The sequence below is a fragment of the Pholcus phalangioides genome, unplaced genomic scaffold, assembly GCF_987345545.1.
Source record: "Pholcus phalangioides strain wild (caught in Gottingen) unplaced genomic scaffold, Ppha-v1.0 ptg000011l_1, whole genome shotgun sequence".
NCBI lineage: Eukaryota > Metazoa > Arthropoda > Arachnida > Araneae > Pholcidae > Pholcus > Pholcus phalangioides.
Genome location: NW_028301604.1, coordinates 55,075,712 through 55,096,017, shown reverse-complemented (window position 1 = coordinate 55,096,017; position 20,306 = coordinate 55,075,712). Strand labels below are relative to the sequence as shown.

General features: G+C 34.5%; 1 protein-coding gene across 2 annotated transcripts in view; it reads right to left on the bottom strand.

Annotated features, from left to right (window-relative positions):
• Sfxn1-3 (Sideroflexin-1-3) overlaps nt 1–19,690 on the bottom strand; it is a 47,417-nt gene extending 27,727 nt beyond the window's left edge. The window contains exons 1-4 of one of the 2 annotated variants that reach the window (XM_089239725.1): nt 19,559–19,690; nt 17,737–17,905; nt 15,955–16,125; nt 5,871–5,969 (exon numbers count right to left, since the gene is read on the bottom strand). In XM_089239725.1, coding sequence (XP_089095851.1) covers nt 5,871–5,969; nt 15,955–16,125; nt 17,737–17,885 — 419 coding nt within the window. In that variant the 5' untranslated portion in view covers nt 17,886–17,905; nt 19,559–19,690. Of the gene's footprint in view, nt 1–5,870; nt 5,970–15,954; nt 16,126–17,736; nt 17,906–19,211; nt 19,532–19,558 lie in introns of those variants that run through there. The other variant, XM_089239724.1, reaches the window with a different exon arrangement.
• Nucleotides 19,691–20,306: the final 616 nt, after the last annotated feature.

The following is a 20,306-nucleotide window of genomic DNA, read 5'->3' as shown; positions in this document are numbered from 1 at the left end:
TTGAGGTATTGTCAGTGTTCTCAGATTCATTTCACTCTGTGGATCACCCAGTGATTTTATTTATCACCTGACAAGGATTTCATTGTTCAACTGGCAAACTGCACTGTACATTTTTATCATGCTTTGCATACAAGCTTCTGGATGTGTCTTCCTATCACTTGTCTGTGGAGAAAATTTTAGGAACACTATTTTATAATACGTTGTATTTCATGTATAGTCTGGCATTGTCCTGATGGAAACTAGTGCAGGCAAGCCCTGAAGATAAGAGGTAAGCAACAGCATTCAAAACTTCAGAGATTTAATGGTTGCAGTTGAATGTACAAGCACATGCAGACTTAAGATTCAATGGAAAAGGTGCAGTGTAACATGATGGTGATAGGCGACCGACCGGAATAGCAATGCAAGAACATATGTTAATCATGCATGTGTGCTGATAAAGGTTTTGCAATGTACCCAAATTCACTCAAAAAAATCTCTCCTTTAGGAAGGCTGCCACAAAAGTTTTTTTTTTTTTTTGGTCAGTTCCAGTGAGGTATGATTCTTCTGTCATAAATTTTAAAAGTCTGTTCATACGACTACTTTCTTTCAATCCGAGCACAACTCTGGACTATCGCCATGGGAAATTTACTACCACTTGAGTTGTCCAGAACTGTGAGCATGTGTGTACCTAACAGTTTAAGGGTGTATATAGTGTTGTGTGTGAATTTTTAACACTGTCATCTGAATTTCAAATTTTGAATGAAGTGTAATGATTGGATATTTGTGCAGTTGTAGGCTTGTTGCTCTCTGAGGTGAGACTTTTTAGCAGCGAGATTGGCTCGCATTCGCACCTTGAAGTTGGGAGCCACAGAAAACCAAATTCAGCCTGTAAGGCATCGCCCCTTTTGGGCCTCACGTTACATTTTTACCGTCTTGTCACCCACAATAACCCCCCCCCCCCAGTGACTAGCCAATGCTAGGTCCATGATGTATCGCTGAAAACGGATGATCCCCGGCTGAATTGGGCGAGACCTTTCATGTTATTTTGCAAATCAGCGTATTGTTACTGGCATCAATTTCAGAACTAACATGCTTTATATTTAACTCTAACATGTAACTTGTTTAAAATATGCTGTAACAATATTGTGATTTGGAACTTGCCTAGTACACTTATTATTGTCTTTTGAATTAATTGGATTCTTGAATATGGGACTCGAGCGCTTTAATATGCTACAAGAAGACCACCGTGATAGCGGTGGGGTTCGAACTCAAGTCCTCATGATGCGAGTCCATCACTATGACCACTCGACCACCACAGTAGCTCATACAACTACTACATTTCTTTACAGACAATTTTTTTTATGCACAGAAACAGTGGGAAAATTCAATTTGTATACTTAAAACAAGGTCTCATGGTTTCCCTTTTATACTTACTGGGATACATGATTTTTATATACACTTCCAGGGGCATACTTTTCTTTTTTTTCCAGGATCTTGGCATAATCAGACATGCTAATATTGGCATGAAGCCTCTCAGTAATGATGAATGTTGATTTTTGTCATGAGGGGGGTACCTCTCCCCGGGACAATATAAACATAGTCCAATTAAAAAACTCGCAAATTATTTTTTGAATTTCAATTAAATGTTTATTTAAATACAGCACCTCATAGGCCCTGGAATCTAGTAGACAACATGAGCCCCCCATTCCCAGAGCAACTTTGTGAGGTTGCCAAATTCTATAGTAATTCATGAAGATTTAATGCAATCCCACCCTACAGCACATGCCTTTGGGCATTGAGTAGTGCAACGGGTGGATCCAAAACCACCTTTACCAGATGCAGGGACCAACCACAAGCATTTCCGGAGGACTGACTTCACATATTTCTTATACTTTTCAAATTTTTTGAAGTCTGACATTAGGTACTTGTTATTGGCCCAATCATCATGCTCTGATGTCAGCCTGGAGCACAAGCTCGTCATGGTATTCCTCTAACCTTCCAGTAAGCATGCGTATATAGGATATATGAAATATTGTGAAGGGACGGAGGGAGAGAGAGAGCACCCCTATCTCCTACATATGTGTGCCCGCCGGTACGCTAAATTTGATCACCGACCCTTTTCAAGTCTGAGTTTGTCTTCTCTTGAACTCTCTTACATATGTATGCAAATTTATTATGATAAAGATCAACATGATTTCAAAAAAAATAATGAAAATAAGTAAAATACAGCAAGAAACCCAAAGACCCTAATTTTTTTGGGGAAAAAAATATTTGAAGAAAAAACTATTTCCATAGTATTAAGAGTATCTCCCATAGTTGAGTGGGGCCATCTGTAGAAACTACAATCCATAGCAGTTGGCACCTCTGCTCAATGCAAATTTTAAGATTATATAAATGCAACAATAAGAAGGAACAATTCAAATGCCCGGCAGTGTATATTAGGGTGGCCCTTATTTTTCAACTTTTTAAAAGTTTAGCTCCCCCTCCATCTTGTTCCAATCAACAACAAAAACTGTGTGCAAAATTTTAGCTCAATCGAATAACTGCTAGGCAACCCTCAAACGCCTTGGAGTTGGAACATAGTAGACAATGTTAATTCCCTATAAGCAATGAGTAATTCTGTTCAAAAAACTGTATGCTCTTCCCTATCTCGACCATTTCTTCTCTTCTTAAGGCCCCTTTACACGTACACGACAATCTTCCCCACATGCCCGGAGTGGGACGTTCTTGCGCGAAGGACTGGAGGGCGGTTAGGAATGCGCTGTTCAAGAGCACGTTGTAAAAAGAGACACATTCTTGCGCACGCTCTCTCCTGCACGAAAGAAGGTCCCGTTCAGAATTGTGTGTGTAAAGGGAAGCATGTGGCGAAATTCATACGCTTTTGCATGGCGTGTGGACTTTCAGGGGAAGCGCAACACTCCACGTTGCTGGCCAAAGGAAAAGTATGGATTTCAAAAGCTTATTATATTACTACGTAGATTATTTGTTTTTTTAAAAAATTCAATAATTATTTATTGAAATTACTGTTACAGATTTATGGTAATTTTTTATGCAATTGATTACAAATTGAGAAATAAAATTTCTGTGATCGTTAACTTCAAATTTTTATTGTTTTGATTCGACTTTAATTGCTGTAATTAGCTCTTAACTACATTTTCTGAATTTAATTGTTTATTAAATTCTCTAATTAATCTCTAAATTAATCTTAATATTATAATTTTACCGAAACAAGAAAAAATCAGATTTTTTTTCTTCCATCAATTATTGACTCGGTTGTGTAGCCGATGTTTTTTTTAATACTACCAGCCAGAAAAATAGATAAAAGCATTATAAAATTATTACAGTGAAACCTCGCTACAACGATTCTTGATATAACGATAAATCCTTTTACAACAATATATCTTCAAATCTTTTTGGAAATATCTATATTCTAATGTTAAACTGCTGCCTCCCGATATAATGATAATCCCTCTACAACAATATTTTTTCCTTGTTCCGCTGAGTATCGTGATATTGAGGTTTCACTGCACTTTTTTTCACTGCTTTATTTCAGATATTTTTAAGAAATTATTCATAAACTTCTCTCGGTTGTATTCATATCCTCAAAAAATCATTTCAGTTTAATGTTGCCGAGCACAAGCCATTCATAACAATACAAAAAATAACAAATAAATTGAAGCATAATTTTTTCAAATTTTTGCAGCTCTATACACATATTTTTACCAGTGTAATGACAGCAATAAAATTAAAAGTGCGAATAGCAATACATTTTTAGTTGGATATCATTCATGATATTCAGTGGTTTTTGGTTTTAAATGAAATCGGCGGTAATCTTATAACTCGAAACATCCCTTTTACTAGGTATTTTGCACATCACTTGACCTTGGACATCTTTTGTGATGTTATCATGAAAAAATACAGCACAATGTCCACTGAACACCTGCTATGAATGCAGAGTTGGCTGGATCTAATGAACAGGGTGCTTCTTTTTAAACAGTATCATTGTTAACCTTCAGACATTCAGATAATGGAAGTTTTTTCTACAACAACTTTCTTTCCCTTTTAAAGTTTTCTTTTCTAGTGTGTTGAAGTCAAATTTATACTATCAAATTTAAATCAGATGTTCTTAACCGTTTTAACAGCGACTTAAAAACATCAACATCAACTTTGTGTTCCCCAGATCTATATCCATATTTTAAAAATATGCTTATTGAATAAATTTCTAAATAATAAAATGGTTTTTTTTTCGAAATTTCTGTAGCCAGTGGTAGGCGTCTTAACTGGTGAGTGAACGGAAATAAAACGAGTGCCAAATCCAAAAGGGGCCCCAAATTATTGAAAGGCTTTCATCTATTCTCACATTATTTTGCATTGATTATGGATTTATGTACATACTTCTATCGTTAATTTCAAATTTTGAAAAACTGATCTTTCTTAAAATATTTATTTTCTATTAAAAAAAGCAATTACTTTCTTTAAATAGAAAAAAAATAGAACTTATGGGTTAACAGCCCCTAGTTAAACTATTTTAAATCTTTCCCCACACCCTGAGGGTAAATGAAAGCTTGTGAAGTTATCAAAATAATAGTAATTTAACATATCTATAAATCTGATATAATAATGTTTGTAAAGGAACCAAATCAAAGTTCGAAAATTATTGCAATAACCTAATAAATGTAATTATGGCACTTGAAACAAATTTATCATTTTTTTAAAAAGAAACAATTCGGTGGAAAAAGGAAGAAAAATCGTCAAAAAGACTCAAGACAAAAAAAATTGCAATTAATATCGCTGAAAAAAATTATTTACATTTTATACATCTCTTTTTTTAGAATGATAATGAAGGAAGACGACGCAAGAGACGAGGGATTTGTCGCGTACAATTTTGAGTTCGCGATTGAACGTTGGAATGACCAGTTCCTGCGCGCACTCCTAACTGCACACTTTTTTCGCCTTTACACGCACACTCTTGAAGGCGGTTCTGAAGTTGTTTACAGCTATCGCGCGCGCGCAAAAGCGTACGTGTAAAGAGGCCTTTAAAGAATTTTCCGAGGACACATCCAGGCAAACCCAGCAATTGTTTAATAACATTCTAAATCTAATTTTTCAAAAAAGAAAAATCGTCCCCAGTAATAATCTGTTACACAGATTGTGCCAGAGACCGTAAAAAAAATACCCAACTGCTACTAAATTCTCTTTTAGGAAAAATAATGTTCAATGTTCATTCGGTCACATTATGTTTTGATTGTTTAAAAATTATTAAGCTGGAAATAAAAATGTGTTTCGCCTATAGAAGTTGCATGCATTATTAAAAAACCTAATATTTCTCAATTTTTCTATGTGTTTATTTCAGGTATTTTTCAAATTGGGACAAATTTTTTGGGAAATTGGATTCAGAATGTTTTTAAACAATTACTGGGGTTGCCTGGATGTGTCCTCATAAATTTCTCTAAGAGGAGAAAAAATGGTCAAGATAGGAAGAGTATACCACTTTTGAATGGAATTACTCATTGCATATAGGGAATTAACAATGCCTATGTTCTAACTTTAAGGCATTTGAGGGTCGCCTAGCAGTTGTCCGACTGAGCTAAAATTTTAGATAGTTTTTTTTTTTATTGGAACAAGATTGGAGAGGAAGCAGCAAAATGTTAAGGTTTGGAAAATTAACTATAGCTTAGGGCCACCCTAGGGTATATGCACATAAAAAGTGTATTTGGTTGTGAATCTGACATTTAAAAATATTTATTTATTTATTTATGCTTATATTTACTATTATCTTTGGTTTTTTTTAACTGAAAGTGTAAAAATTTTGAGAATTTACATGAAAAATATCTTAAAAATATGATATAGTAAACACAAAACATTCTTGTATAACCATTATAATCACTCACGTCAATGGTATAGGAGAGTCACCACTTCGATTAGTGTAATTGACTATGGCATTAAATGACTGATTTATCCATTGCCAGAAAACCACTTGTGGGGTAGTTCTGTAATATTAAAAAAACTATGCAAACATACAATCAACAAAACCAAATCATATTCAATGGAACAATAAAACTAGATGTGTTGTCACAAAGTATCATATTGAATTTAGTACAGACAAAACCTTGCTATAAAAAAATTCAAGGGACCAGATATTCAGTCCACTATACCTAATTTAATAAGAAAATATGGATTAGATCTTACACAAAATGCATACTGTACTGATATCTTTAAACAGGTTGACTGTGCTAAAAAAATTATAATTTGAAAAACAATAATGCTATTAATAATTGCTTTAATAATTTGTGTATTTCATGCTTTCTCAACCAATGAGAATACATTCATGCTGCCCAACAAAGCCATATCAGAGAAGAACAAAATTTACTTTGCAGAAAAGTTCCTCTGCCTGAAAAGTGAGAACATCCTACAGTGTAGTTAGTCATACGATCAAAATTGCTATTATCTGCTTATCAAGTTTTTCTTCTAATTTCATCTCTTATGATTGTGCTGTGTTTTTCAAAGATAAGTCTATTGTGTCAACCTCCCATAGACTTTTTTGGAAGACAAAGAAAAGACAGGTGCAGTAATGTGAAGATATTAGAAATTTTTTTGTTTTTATGCCAAAGTATGGATGGTTTTAAGGGGCTAAACGTTTTAATTGTGAATAGGAAAAATAATACAAAAAATGGACATTTATTAATTGCATCTAATTTTGTTTTTCAAAGTTTGCTAGTCACATATATAAGCCTATTGTTAGACAGAAAAAAATTGCCTTTTGGGTGAGACAATATACCATGGATAACCAACTTAAGTAGACCCAAAATAATGGGAGAAACTACAGCTAGACACGTTATAGCTGTGTGGTGTCTTACTTATAAAATATAATTTCTCTTTTTGTGGCAACATCGCAAAAAATCCAAAGTCAAGGCCATCTGGCTAAAGTTTTGTTTACATTTGTTGGTGGCAACTTTGCACCTATCCCCGCTGTCCTCCAAATCCTGTTTTATTTTACCTTTGTTAATATTGTAAATAAATAATTATGTTGCTTAATCTACTGTTTCGTATATTATAGTTATATCTTAAAGTCGGGGGGGGGGGGGCTCCATTGACTATATTTGGTGACCCTTATTTTCCCGCACGCACATGATATAGCAAAACATGTAGCATGTTTGCATGATATAGAAAAAAAATACTGATGTCTCCATCCATATCCGGGCTTAGGAACTTTGTGGCCCGGTGCAAAAAAATTTTTGCAGCCCCTACAAAAAATTTTATGCAGTCGCTCCCCAACTTATACATTTTTAGACTTACAAACAAAATCTTGAAAGGGAAAAAAAAAATTCATAAAGAACTCATTTTATATATTATACTCATTTTTTCATTATTTCAGGAACGCGTTGATAGATGATATCATAATCAATAGAGCCCGGAACTTTAGGCACTGAAAACGGTTGAAATAGGCACTAAAAAGGCATTTATAATTTATGGAAGGAAAAATAATAAACTAAGGTATTAAGGGTCCAAAAACTAGCTGGAAAATTGGTTGCACTTAATCCATCTATAATTGCAATTAAAGTTTGTAATAACTGCATTATTATCCAAGTTAAATTATTTCAAGCCCAAAATAAAGTATTTGAGGTCCCTCAGATCAATTCCAGGGCTGCCATTAGCAGATGTGAAGCCTAAAGAAAAAATTATCTGTGGGTCTCCGAGTTGCGAATAATTCTAGTTTATTTTATGTATTTATTTGGAATAATCACTATCATTTCTATAGTTGAAACATAGCTACCTTGTGCTATTGCTGGAAAAGAATTTACTTTTTTTTAATATTCCCACATATATGGGACCCCCCCAAAGCAGAATGTATGACATACGTCGCAGAACAACCAGTGCTGTTGCAGAACAATCTGGAAAAATTTTAAGAATAGTGTAGAAAAACGCTATTATGTATACGCGAATTTTTACCACAGAACATTTTCGGTCAGCCGAGGGCTTGTTGCAGAACATCGCAAAACATTCTGCTTTTGGGTACGGGACTCCTGCATGTGGGGGGCCCTGTGTGACACATCAGGCGCACACGCCTGAGGGTGACTCTGGTCTATTTAATCGAATACCAAAAAATATCAATGTAAAATAAATAGCCATAGTTGTTTGCAGTATTTCAAAAAGGTATTTTTACAGAAAAGCTTGAAAATAAACAAAAAAAAAATTCCTGAACTTCCAGGCTCTAGTAATCAAACACGATATATTGAGAGGGAATTATTTTAATTAATTTGACAAAATTTATAAATGATTAATAACAATTAGCGAGGTCCACCTGCATCGTGGCTCAAATCATATTGACCAGACATACATTTTTGTCAAACTTTTAAAGCGTTTCGTCATCTTCATCAAATATATGTTGCAATTTAACAACTGATCATTTTTCAAATCTTTTATTGCTGTTTTTGTTTAATGTAAATTAATATCGAAAAAGGAATCAAGCACTGGGATTCCCAAAAATAAAGAAAAACATTCTGAAACACATTAGAACTGTATTTAAAAATATAGATTAATTCAAAATTACTGCAGTATATTCTGTTCAATGTTCCCACTTAGAAAGTTTTCTCGCTTAGTACGACTTATTTTTGTAATCTCCTAACTTTTACTAACACTTATTGAATTTTTCCGTTTAAAGTATTTTCCCGCCTACAATGTTTTTTATGACAAGTTTTTGGAAAACGCGTGGGATTCACTATATATGAGCTCTCCAATGTTATTACTTGTTTAAAACCAAGAGTTTCTTGCCACAAATAAAATCCAAGATTGTAATCTCAATACAATCAAACCTCTCTAAGCCCTGGTATAGGTTATCGAATATTAACAACACTAGCTGCAATCAGCCTAAACCTCAGACATAGTTGGCAAACGCATTTTCTTATCAGAGACTGAACTACCGGGGATGCAAGCAACATAGCGTACATCCTAAATTTTCAGACCTTTGTGCTCTTAAATGTTTTTATGCATAAACTCTCTGTTCATGAAACAAAATATCTCTAATGTCGGTACTGTACTAAATGAGTAATTAGATTGAGAAAAATAAATCAGAGAAAGACGTCTTACTTTTTTCCCCCCGGAAGTTCAGTAGTAAAAATTTAGAATTCATACATTGTATATCCGTCTTCTGGAATATATGACAATGATTCACAGATGGTGGTGTTGGGAAATGTTGAAGTTCTCAAGCCTCCCTAGCAGGGTCGTAACTAGGCTGGGGCAACTGGGGCACTGCCTAGGGCCCAGAGCCGAATGGGAGGGCCCAAAAAATTTACACTTATTTTGCTTAATAACCACCCTTTCAAGAAGGGCTCGAAGGAAAAGTCTGCCCCAGAACCCCAAAAAGGCACACTACAGCCCTGCTCCCTAGGGAAACATCATGACAGTTCAGAGGTTCCCAGGAAGGCATGCAATTAACACTTTGAAGGACAGTCAAAGTTGCCTCGCTCCAGGGCAGTCGTCCTCTAGAGATGTCCATGCCACAGGCTTCTATGGCTAGTGGAAGCACCGCCGGATGAAATTACAAACATTCACCTTGTGCACACCATTGGTACCTCCAGACCAGATCCAGATGGTAACTTCAACAAGAGGGGAGGTTTTCAAGGGGGAAAATTACAAGATTTCTTTTGTGGTGTCCCTTTTCGTTTGATGTCCTAAGCATTTTTTCCCTTTGATTAATGCATTTCTTTAATGGCAGAAGGAAAAGTCAGACTTTTTTCAGGGGTAAAGAATGTGACCACCTGCATACATGCTTTTCCTGTTTGAAATAAGCTAATGCTATACCTAATAACAATAAAAATGATATTGGGGCTTTCACAATCAATAATAGTTTAATGGAAAAAAAATTAAATTTTAATCAAAAATTTCCAAAACTCCTGTTGAGAAAGAAAATGGTTTCTTTTGAAAGAATTGCGGTCCCTGAAACTTTGCGGCCCGGTGCAATGTGAGAAAACCATTTCAAGCTGTGTACGAAGGTCCATACCAAGTCATCAGAAGGACAGAGCAGTACTACATTCTCAGTAAATGGCAAAGAAAAAACATCACAAACCAGTTGAAACCCTGCTTCACTGAGAACCTTCATTTATCTCAAGTCACTTGGGAATCCTAACGATAATCAAGTGCCTCATCCGGGGTCTTCACTTCCTCTTCATCGGAAGAGAAAAAAGTCTATTTTACTATGACAGTGAAGACTTCAGGTGAGACTGATAAATCAAAACTTCAATGACAACAGACTCGTTCAGGAAGACCCATCAAACCAATTTGTCATTACCTATCACTTTCTTCTACTCACTGGGGGGAGTAATGTGGTGTCTTAACCCCCCCCCCCCCTTCCCACCCAGTACTTATAAAATATTTTTCTCTTTGTGGCAACATCACAAGAAGTCCAAAGTAAAGGCTGTCTGGCTAGAGTTTTTATTGCTTAAATTTGTCTGTCGCATCTTTGCACATATCCCTGCTCGCCTCCAAATCCTGTTCCATTTTACCTTTGTTAATATTGTAAATAAATAAAATAAATAATTGTTATGTTGCTCAATCTACTGTTCCGTATATTATAGTTATATGTTATCTTAGTCAGTTTTTTTTTCCACATTAACTATAGCTGTAGTCTCTCTATTTCGGGTTTACTTAAGTTGGTTTCCCATGGTATATTATAGGCCTATTGTTACAAAATAATTATGAAAAACACCTTTGATGGATATGGCATAATACTATTTCGCTCACAGAAGCAACATGTCTGTGAAAGTGAAACGAAAACTAGAGGGAAAGTTAATTACAAGACGTGTTCACTATAGGCTTACTGTATTTGAACTCATACTTATGCCATAACATTCTGGAGACCACACTCCCAAAAATGTTGAAAGGGGAAAAACTAACGATGCACGTTCAAATACAGTCGAATCCTGTTGTATATATATATATAGCAATGTAATATAACAAACTGGAGGAGAAATCAATTCGTAATAAAGAAATTTCATTACAAAATAATTCCAGATTTTTAAATTGTTCCTATGTAAACTTATCTCGAGAATTAGAAAGTTTTCATTACAGTAAGATTTTTGCTACAACGGTATTCTGTATATGTATATTGTACTAGCTGTTACCCGCAGCTTCGCTCACGTGAGCGAGTATATTTGGTAATCCAAAAATTCTTCCTATACACCTCTTTAGGCAGTGAATTTAGAGAAATCCCTTCAATCGCGAGTCTTTGCATCATAAAATGAAGATACTGACCAAATTTCCAATTTATAGTTTCAGCGGTTTTCACTTGGCATGATTTCTCTACATAGCATTTCAACGCCTTTATGACCCCCCTTCAGGGTTGAATTTTGAGAAAAAATCCTTCTCAGTGAGTCTTTACGTCATCGTATAAGACTACCAACCAAATTAAATAAATATTGCTCTAGCGGTTTTGGCTCAGTATGATTTCTCTGTATAACATTTGAACCCCTTTATGACCCTCTTAGGGGTCGAATTTTGAAGAAGCCTTTCTTAGTGGGTCTTTACTTCATAAAATAAAACTACTGACCAAATTTCATATTCATAACTCGAGTGGTTTCGGCTCGGCGATGATGAATCAGTGAATCAGTCAGTCAGGGCATGTCATATATATAAATATAATTCCTATTTTGGAAGTTGATCACAAAATCCCAAACTTTTTAAAGGAAATCAATTCAGCAATGCTATGCAATTAATACAGTGTACCTAATCACTATTTTTTAAAATACAATCGCCATTGGCTATCATATTTTATAAATTGTGGAAATATTACACTTTTCTTCCAACATAATTTTATTTGGAAATTGGATGGTGGCATCAATAATTGTTACTTTCGGAGTGCCCTAACGACAGATAATAAGGGAGCAAAACTCTTTCTCCCTTGCCATGTTTTTACTAAGTGTATAGACCCTTTGTGCACCTTACCAACTAAGTGAAGTTAACAATATGAAAGATAGCACCAAACACAATTTGTCCATATGAATAGTATTTTTTTTTTTACTATTAACACATTCAAATATTTTTCTTCATAAAATATTATCAAAAGTCATGGAATTAATAATTCAATGGCATTAAATTAAAACTAATTTAACTTTAGAACATTTTGAAAATTAAAAAGGAAAGAATAATTTAATAATTATTCCGAGAATACCAAATGAATCTGATGAATATGTTTAAAATATTGACAATGTTGTGACCAATCTACAATCTTGGACCTATATGCAGTTTGACCCAGGTTTAACACCATTTATTTTTCAGAATTCTGATGCTTTTACAAGCTGTGTGTTATAACGAATTAGGGTTGAACCCGCTTGATCCCTATACATCAGTGGTTATCAAACTTTCGTCACTTGCGGTTCCCCCCGCCCTATCCATGGTTCATCTGCGGCTCACCAGAATAATTTAGTAGATATTGTGCATTCATAAAAGAACTACTTCGAAGCATAAGGGGTCATTCAAGTATTACGTCAACATCAATAGGGGGAGGGGGTTTCCAATTTGCTGACTTTTGATGACAAGGGGGGAGGGGGCTTTGGATGATGCTTACGTCATCAACCACCCTTTATAAAAATATGAAATATTCTTAATGGCACCTGAATGACTGCCAGGGGCTCTGCCACCGGACTTATCCCGTTGCCGAGATCTCTTCCAGCCCAGCTTCGTGGCAGAGTCTGGGACAAAGTGAGTGCACCTAACAGTCTGAGTGTGTAGCTAGTGTCGTGTTTAATAGTTCAGTGCTGCCATCTATACTTCAAATTGTGAGTGAAGTGTAATGATTGAATATTTGTAACGTTGTAGGCCTGTTGCTCTCTGTGACAAGACTTTTTAATGGGGGGATCGGCTCGCATTCATGCCTTGAAGTTGGTGGTTTTAGGCACCTGAACTAACAATTTCCCTATTGATAAGTCTCCTAGAGAGCCACTTTAGTAATCTCTAAATGTTTGGTGGATCCTTCAAGTGATCTAGAAATGTGTTTTTTGGCTGCTTAAGTATTCTCAAACTGTGCCATGCATCGTTCAAGTGATCCGTAATTATGGCGCGGATCACTTAAGTAATCTGGGAATGTGCAGGGGTAACTTGAGTGATGTAGAGCCGCATTGGGGGTCGCTTAAGTACTCTGTGACTTCCAACTGTCACTCAAGGGTAGAGATGTGAGGTGAGAATATTATCGGAGAACGAGAATATTCTAAGAATATTCTCCTGATAGAATATTCTAAGAATATTCTCCTGAATGTAAAAATTGGAGAATAATCGAGAATATTCATTTTTCTTTTACATAATTTAAATTTTTTTACTAATTTTGTTTATATTGTGAAATATAAATCAGTTTTCATTGCCTGAAACATTTACAACAAAACAATTTTTGGTATAATCACCCTCCAATGACAACTTTTAGTTCAAGAATATTCTCCAGGTCATGATGAGAGGTTTTAAAAGTTTGGTTATAAAGATTTTAGAAACCTTTAAATTAAAATCTTGAAAAATTATTTTAAAATTAGATAAATTTTCAGAAATAAGTTCACAACAAAAGAAATTAAATCAAAGTTGATTGATAAAGGAAGCTATTCTTATATAATCACATTCATTCTAAGAAGATACAGAACTGTTGTTTTCTTCAATGCACATACATTTAAGTTCTGTATCACTCACATTTCTTTAAAAGTTATGCAATTCAGCCCTGTTGGTTTAATTTTCTTGCTTTCAAACTTTAATATTGTGATCTACAAACTTTAATATTGTGATCTACAAACTTCAATATTCTCATCTTCTTGACGGGAACAGAGAATATTCTTGAGAATATTCTTTCCAAGGACCACTATTATAAATTACTAGAGAATATTCTTATCAAAAATAATTATTCTCAAGTTATTTATTGAGATTATTTATTATAATACATGTTATTTTACATATATTCTTGATAATACCCTCTGGAAAGATTTCGGTAACTGAAGAATATTATTAATAACTTCAGAATAATTCTTATTACTTTCTATAAGAATATTCCCCAGTAATTTATGAAAGTAGTCCTTCCAGAGAATGTTCTCAAGGATATTATACCTAACTATATTATAGATAACAGGAGAATAGCCGCCTGGCAGTCGAGTGGTTAAGGAACTAGCTTCTCACTGTGCAGGTCTGGGTTTGAATCCCGGTTTGGGCATAGATGTTTACTAACACTAACAAATCCCCTGGACGGATCATGCTGATCCCTTGGGTATACGTGAGGATCACGTTATTATTTATATATATATATATTTATTTATTTATTTATTTATATCTATATATATTTATTTATTTATTTATTTATATATATATATTCTCATCAAGAAATTATAAGAATATTCTCAAGTTATTTATAATAGTATACCAGAGAATATTCTCTAATATTCTCCTCGATATCGCTTAAGTGTTCGGGAGCTGTTTCACAGGCCATTTAAGTGATCTGTGAATGTGCCACAGGCCTACTTGTGTGATCTGAAAAAATGTGCGATGGACTGCCTAAATACTCTGGAATTGTGCCATGGGTCACCTAAGCGATCTGTAAAAATGTGCCGCTTAATTAATTTTTACAAAATTAGGTTTGAGGGGGCAGGCCACATTTGGTCCACGGGCTATCATTATATGGCTTAGAGGGTGGATCACAAGGAATTTCTTAAAAGGAAATTTTGAGTTCTTAGCCTTCGAATAGCATTGAAGTTAACAAATTGATTATAATAGCATATAAAGGTATTTTCTTTTGTAATTTTGATTTCTTTCTAAATATTTTTTTATCGTTTGGGGGAGCAGAAGCCCTCTTATGTACCCCCTCCCCATATACAGTCTCTGATCCCACCAACCCCAAAGCAGAATATGCTGAAATGTGCGACGTACGTCGCAGAACAACCAGTGCTGTTGCAGAACAATCTGGAAGAATTTTAAGAAAAGTGTAGAAAATTGCTATTATGTATATGCGAATTTTTACAGCAGAACATGTCAGCTGAGGGCCGTTGCAGAACATCGCAAAACATTCTGCTTTGGGGTCCACCAATATATGATAGGAGGTGGGGGGGGGCAGATAATGAAATTTTGCTGACAAGGTGGGAGGGGGTCAAAAATGGCTGAAAAATTGCTCATGTAATACTTGAACGACCCCTAAGTAGGTACACAAATCAATATTTCCGGCTTGCGCACCACCCCTGACAAAGGTTTATGGTACCCCTAGGAGCCACAGTGCATACTTTGAGAACTACTGTTACATATGGAGGATTTTTCCACTGAAGTTTTCTGGTGCTAAGCGGGGTTGGCACAACATTAGGAGTGCAATAACAAGGTTTAATTGTATTTCAGCATGTACACTAGTTAAGCTAGCAGGTGTCTGTCCAGACATTTTTCATAGGGTCCAATTTGTGAAAAGTAAGTAATTTTGTGGGAAGCAAATCAATTTAGTTAATTTTGTAGAAAATAAATTTAATTTAAAATTAATGGCTTTGTTAATTTCTATTTTGTGAAGGGTCTGTTTTGGAAATCCAGAATTTTGTGAAGAGTCCAAAAAACAGACCCAAATTTCAGCTGGACAGACCCCTGGCTAGGGTAGGGTACTGGTTTGCAAAAAATTATTAAATGTTCATGTGAGTATACAATATATAAAAACATTTTCTGTGGGTTATGTTAACATTTTGCTGTGCAAACTAATTTTAAATTAGAGTGATGAACAAAGAGATTTTATGATAAGTTGTTCTTCCTAGTATGACACTTGCGAGTGTAGAAAATAAATTTAAAGATTCTCTCTCTCTCTTTCATCTGTTTCCCCCCCCCCTTTTTTATGGGGAAAGATCTATGTCAACTACAATTCACTCTATACTAGTACAATAGAAATAATGACCTCTCTATTTAATGAGCTCATCTGTATTTTGCTCCAGTATACTTGAATGTAGTAATCAAAAAGTTAATAAGGTGTGAAAGAGTATATTCAGTACTTACTTGTAGAAAGCTAACATACAACCTGTAATAGTCATATTCATAGGTACTTGAGCAGACATACGACCAATAAGAATCATTTTTTCACCAGTATCAGGATGAAATGCTGAGTCATACACATGTTTTGCTCTCCAAATTTCATCTACTGTTAAACCATCAATCTTCTCAGACTTTCTATCAGTATCAGAAATTTTTTCTTATTAAATTGTTTTTTTCATAAAAGCTTCAATGATTGTAATAAAAAATGTACCAACTTAGTGAGAAATGAAATATAAAATTTTATTCACAAATTACTATTTTCCAGCTCTTAAATAATATAAAAATATGAACGAAAACCAATTTACTCCAAACGTTTAAACTTGACTAAACTTACCACATTCTCATGCATTTTGCAGCATGCCCGAAAATGACGATGTTGAACAGAATGCCAGAAAACCCTGTATTTTCCAGCATACTGGAAAAATCAAATAATTTTTCACAACTTCACTCTCTTCAGTCTAGGATAATTTTTTTGGCTTTTAAAATTTTTTAATTTCTTTAATAATCTCATTTAACTGGTAATTTTAAATTTTGTGCTTCTTTGTGTAGCTAATATTCTCAATACACAACCTTGACAGGTCATTTGATGGGGTTTCTTGGATTAATACAGTAAAATCCCATTATAACGAACTCCATGGGATCAGCGAAATCACTCCGTTATCAGGAAATTTTGTTATAAAGCAATTCTAGGTTTTTGCATTGTTCCTATGTAAACTTATGAGGGATAAGAAAAGTGTTCATTATAATGAGATCTTTGCTATAACGGTATTTGTTAAAACAGGATATGACTGTATTTGCAAAAGGAATGCAATGGTGGGTTCATTATAAGAATAGTGTTCATTGAAACCTCCCGCAATTTCAAGATACATATTTTTCTAAGGAAATCAGAAATAGTAGTCAATAGAGTATTAATTTTAAAAAAAAGTAAAAAATAACAGTACTTAGAAGATTTTTAAGGAATCCAAAATATGTTAGTTTTTCTTTGCATATGTGTAGGCTGACCATATTTCCTAGAGAGAAATACGGGAAAATACAGAACGTGCCAGTTATCGCCAAAAATGATGCCAAAAGTAAACAAAGTTTCCAAATATTGCTGAAATAATGGAGAAACACCACAATGGCGAATAGAAAAAAAAGCTATTGATTGACTTGACATCAGTTATTTTCTGACAATTCAGATAAAATTTCCTATACTTCTAGACCATCAAGGCATTGGTTTCCAAACAGAAAGAAATACCCTGATTTGTTTTATTATTGAATTTGATATTTTAAAGAAGTTATTTTTATCAGCTATTGTAGTTTTATATTACAAATATTATATTTTGAAAAATAAGGAGATATTTCAAAACAATAATGTGTATTAAAAAAATATAAACGAGTCTGAGAAAAAATGTTTCAAAGAGATGTTTAAGAAATCCTGTTTGAAAAACTAAGTTGTTGCAAAACTCAAACAATCATAAAGATTCTATATAAATTAAGAAAACATACACAGTAGACTCTTGCTAATCTAGTACATATCAGAGCAGGGTGTGGAAGATTACTTGAAAAAGCCCAATTTAAATAATATAAACTTTTGTGCAGTCATGAAATAACATTTTCCTCTTCTATATGCTCAAAGAAAACCCAACTAAAAATGCCAGATTATTAGATGGGCCGGACTAGCACATGGCCAGATTATCGAGAATCTACTTATAAATAAACAAAATAATTAACTAAATAATTATGACAGTCAAAGTAAATAGGTACCTGCATCGTAAAACTATATCTTTAGCTTTTTCTAATTCTTCATTGCTGCACAGCAGATTTACTGGATTTGTAGTGGTGAAAAAATGTTTTGCTCTGCCCCAGTAAGTGCCTTGATCCCACCTAGGTTGATCTATGTCAACAATAACCATGGTACTTGTGTTTGAATAATCTATGCGAAAAATAAAAATTCAAGTATGCATTCTATGTTCTGATACTTAAAATAATAGCAAGGTTTGTTCTAGCTTTCCATATCTTTTTCTCACTCAGTAATGTACAGTTTATTTTATTAGACATGTTTTATGCTTCATACAATCAAACTGAAAAGGGAACTTGGGTGTTATATTCCCCAGCTGTCACCAAAAAACGAAAGAAATGGTAAAAGTGATCAGAACTGGCGATGTCCCGTATTTATGATCTAAAAATTTCCTGTACTTCTATCCAATATGGTCACTCTAGATATAAAACTTTTTTACACACTGTTCGATAGCATCTGATTATATTTTTCAAACTTATAAAGGTCTTGAAACCGTCTATCTAGGTTATAACGACAAAATTTTGCTAAATCTTCGATGTAGTTATAATCAAGTTTGACTGATTGAGAACCGCTGAATCAATAGTGTCACAGGTCTTATCTCAGTTGTAACTTCTAACTTTCCTTAAATTTTTTTAAAGCAATAGACTTCCATAATCTCACTCTTTCGATCATTAAATCTTTTTATAATATTATCTCTTCACAAGTTAAAGGTTTCTAATTTTTTTAAACCAGGGCACAAATAACACAATGTATCAATTGACCCAACAAAAGAAAGCCCAAACTTTTGCATTGGGCTTCTTCCGCAGTTTTAGTTACACTGACAATAATAATTGATCAATTTAAACAGGTAACTATGAAATATAGGTGAATTTAGTATTGTCTATGGAGCCAATTTTCCGTTCTGTGGAAAAGTTACTGAAGAGGTTGGCCATCACATAGATATGGCTGCCAGTTGAAGTTTTATTGCAAAAGCTTTTACTTTCCCTCAATTTTTATTTAATTTTTTGAATTCTAAAAGGTATCCGACATTCATGTAACAACAAAATGTATTTGTTGCTACAGGATGTCTTAATAGGTGTGTGTGTGTGTGTGTAGCGTCAGATTTCTGCAGATTTCAATAAACATTTTGCTATGTAACATGTAAGGTCTGCGTTATTATTATTCTATGACACTTATCATACAACTATTCTACGACACTATTCCGAGACTCCCTCCGTCATTACATATCAAAACGTTAGTCTCGAGTATTTCTATTGGAATCTTCGGAAATGTAACGCTAGTAGGTCACTATATTAACATTTACAAAAATAATAGCCATTCTATATTCCAATATCATTGCCCACAAATTAATTATTGTAGTCCAGAAAATCATTCTTCCTCATCGACATGTTATTTTTAAACCCATTTAACTAAAAATTGCAAACGAAAAAAATTAGTTTACACGGAAAATGATGTTACTGGAGTCCGGCTGCACGTTACATGAACTCTAAACAAACTTTCAGTACAACGTTCGGACGGCTTGACTCCCTTTTTCTCGAGAGAAATGCACACAGGCTAGCTTTATGCAAACAAAATCCTTAGCAGCTGTAATATAAACTGTGTCCTTTCATTGGTTATAAAGTTATCAAATTAAGTAAGCGTTAACAATCTCTCTCGTTTCCCGTTTTTTTCTTCTCCCCACCACCATTTTTTTTTACTCTCGTAACTGTTTGGAGCCATACGTCAGCAGAATTTTGGCCATTTTTGACCCCTTATCAGCATAAACAAGCAAAGCACTGACCCACCCACCTTTGTCAACGAAATTGAGTAAGCTAGACCATAGCCTCCTCGGCTGGTACTATGAACGCAAGACTCTATCTCGTTGCCGAGACCTCTTCCAGCCTAGTTTCGTGGTAGGCTAGACCAGTGGTTCTCAACCTTTTTTTGTCCATGGCCCCCTTTCACCCATTTCTCATTCCTGTGGCCCCCCTTGCGAAGATGAATAATTTTCTACTCCCCCCCCCCCCCGTTTTCCCATTAGAAGATAGTTATTCAAAAATTGTCTGAAGTATAAATATGTTTGAATTTAATTTGATTAATTTTTAATTTATGAAAATAATGAAAAAGCAAAACAAACAGAATACAGTAAAAAATAAAATAAATCATTTTCAGTCAATGTAGACTCTGCGCTTGAAGATGGCACGATGTCATCAAGTTACTGTACTGGATGAAATTTGTATTATTTCCAAATTAGTTTTTTTTTTTTTGTTTGTAAATGATTATGGTTTCATTGAGAAATGTCAGTTGTAGCTTCCAAAATACGCATTCTTATACAAATACAACGCCACAACAGGCAAACTGCCCAACGAGGTGGCTGACTTTAGAACATCATGGATCCCCGAGCCATTTTTTGGAGGCCCTACCTACTACTGCTACACCACACACCCGTACTATATTTAATATACAGAATATACAGGGCGCATAGATAACGGGGCATATGACATTTTACTGGCGAACCATTGGTCCTAGAAGCATACTTCCAGTTGGAAAAAGTACC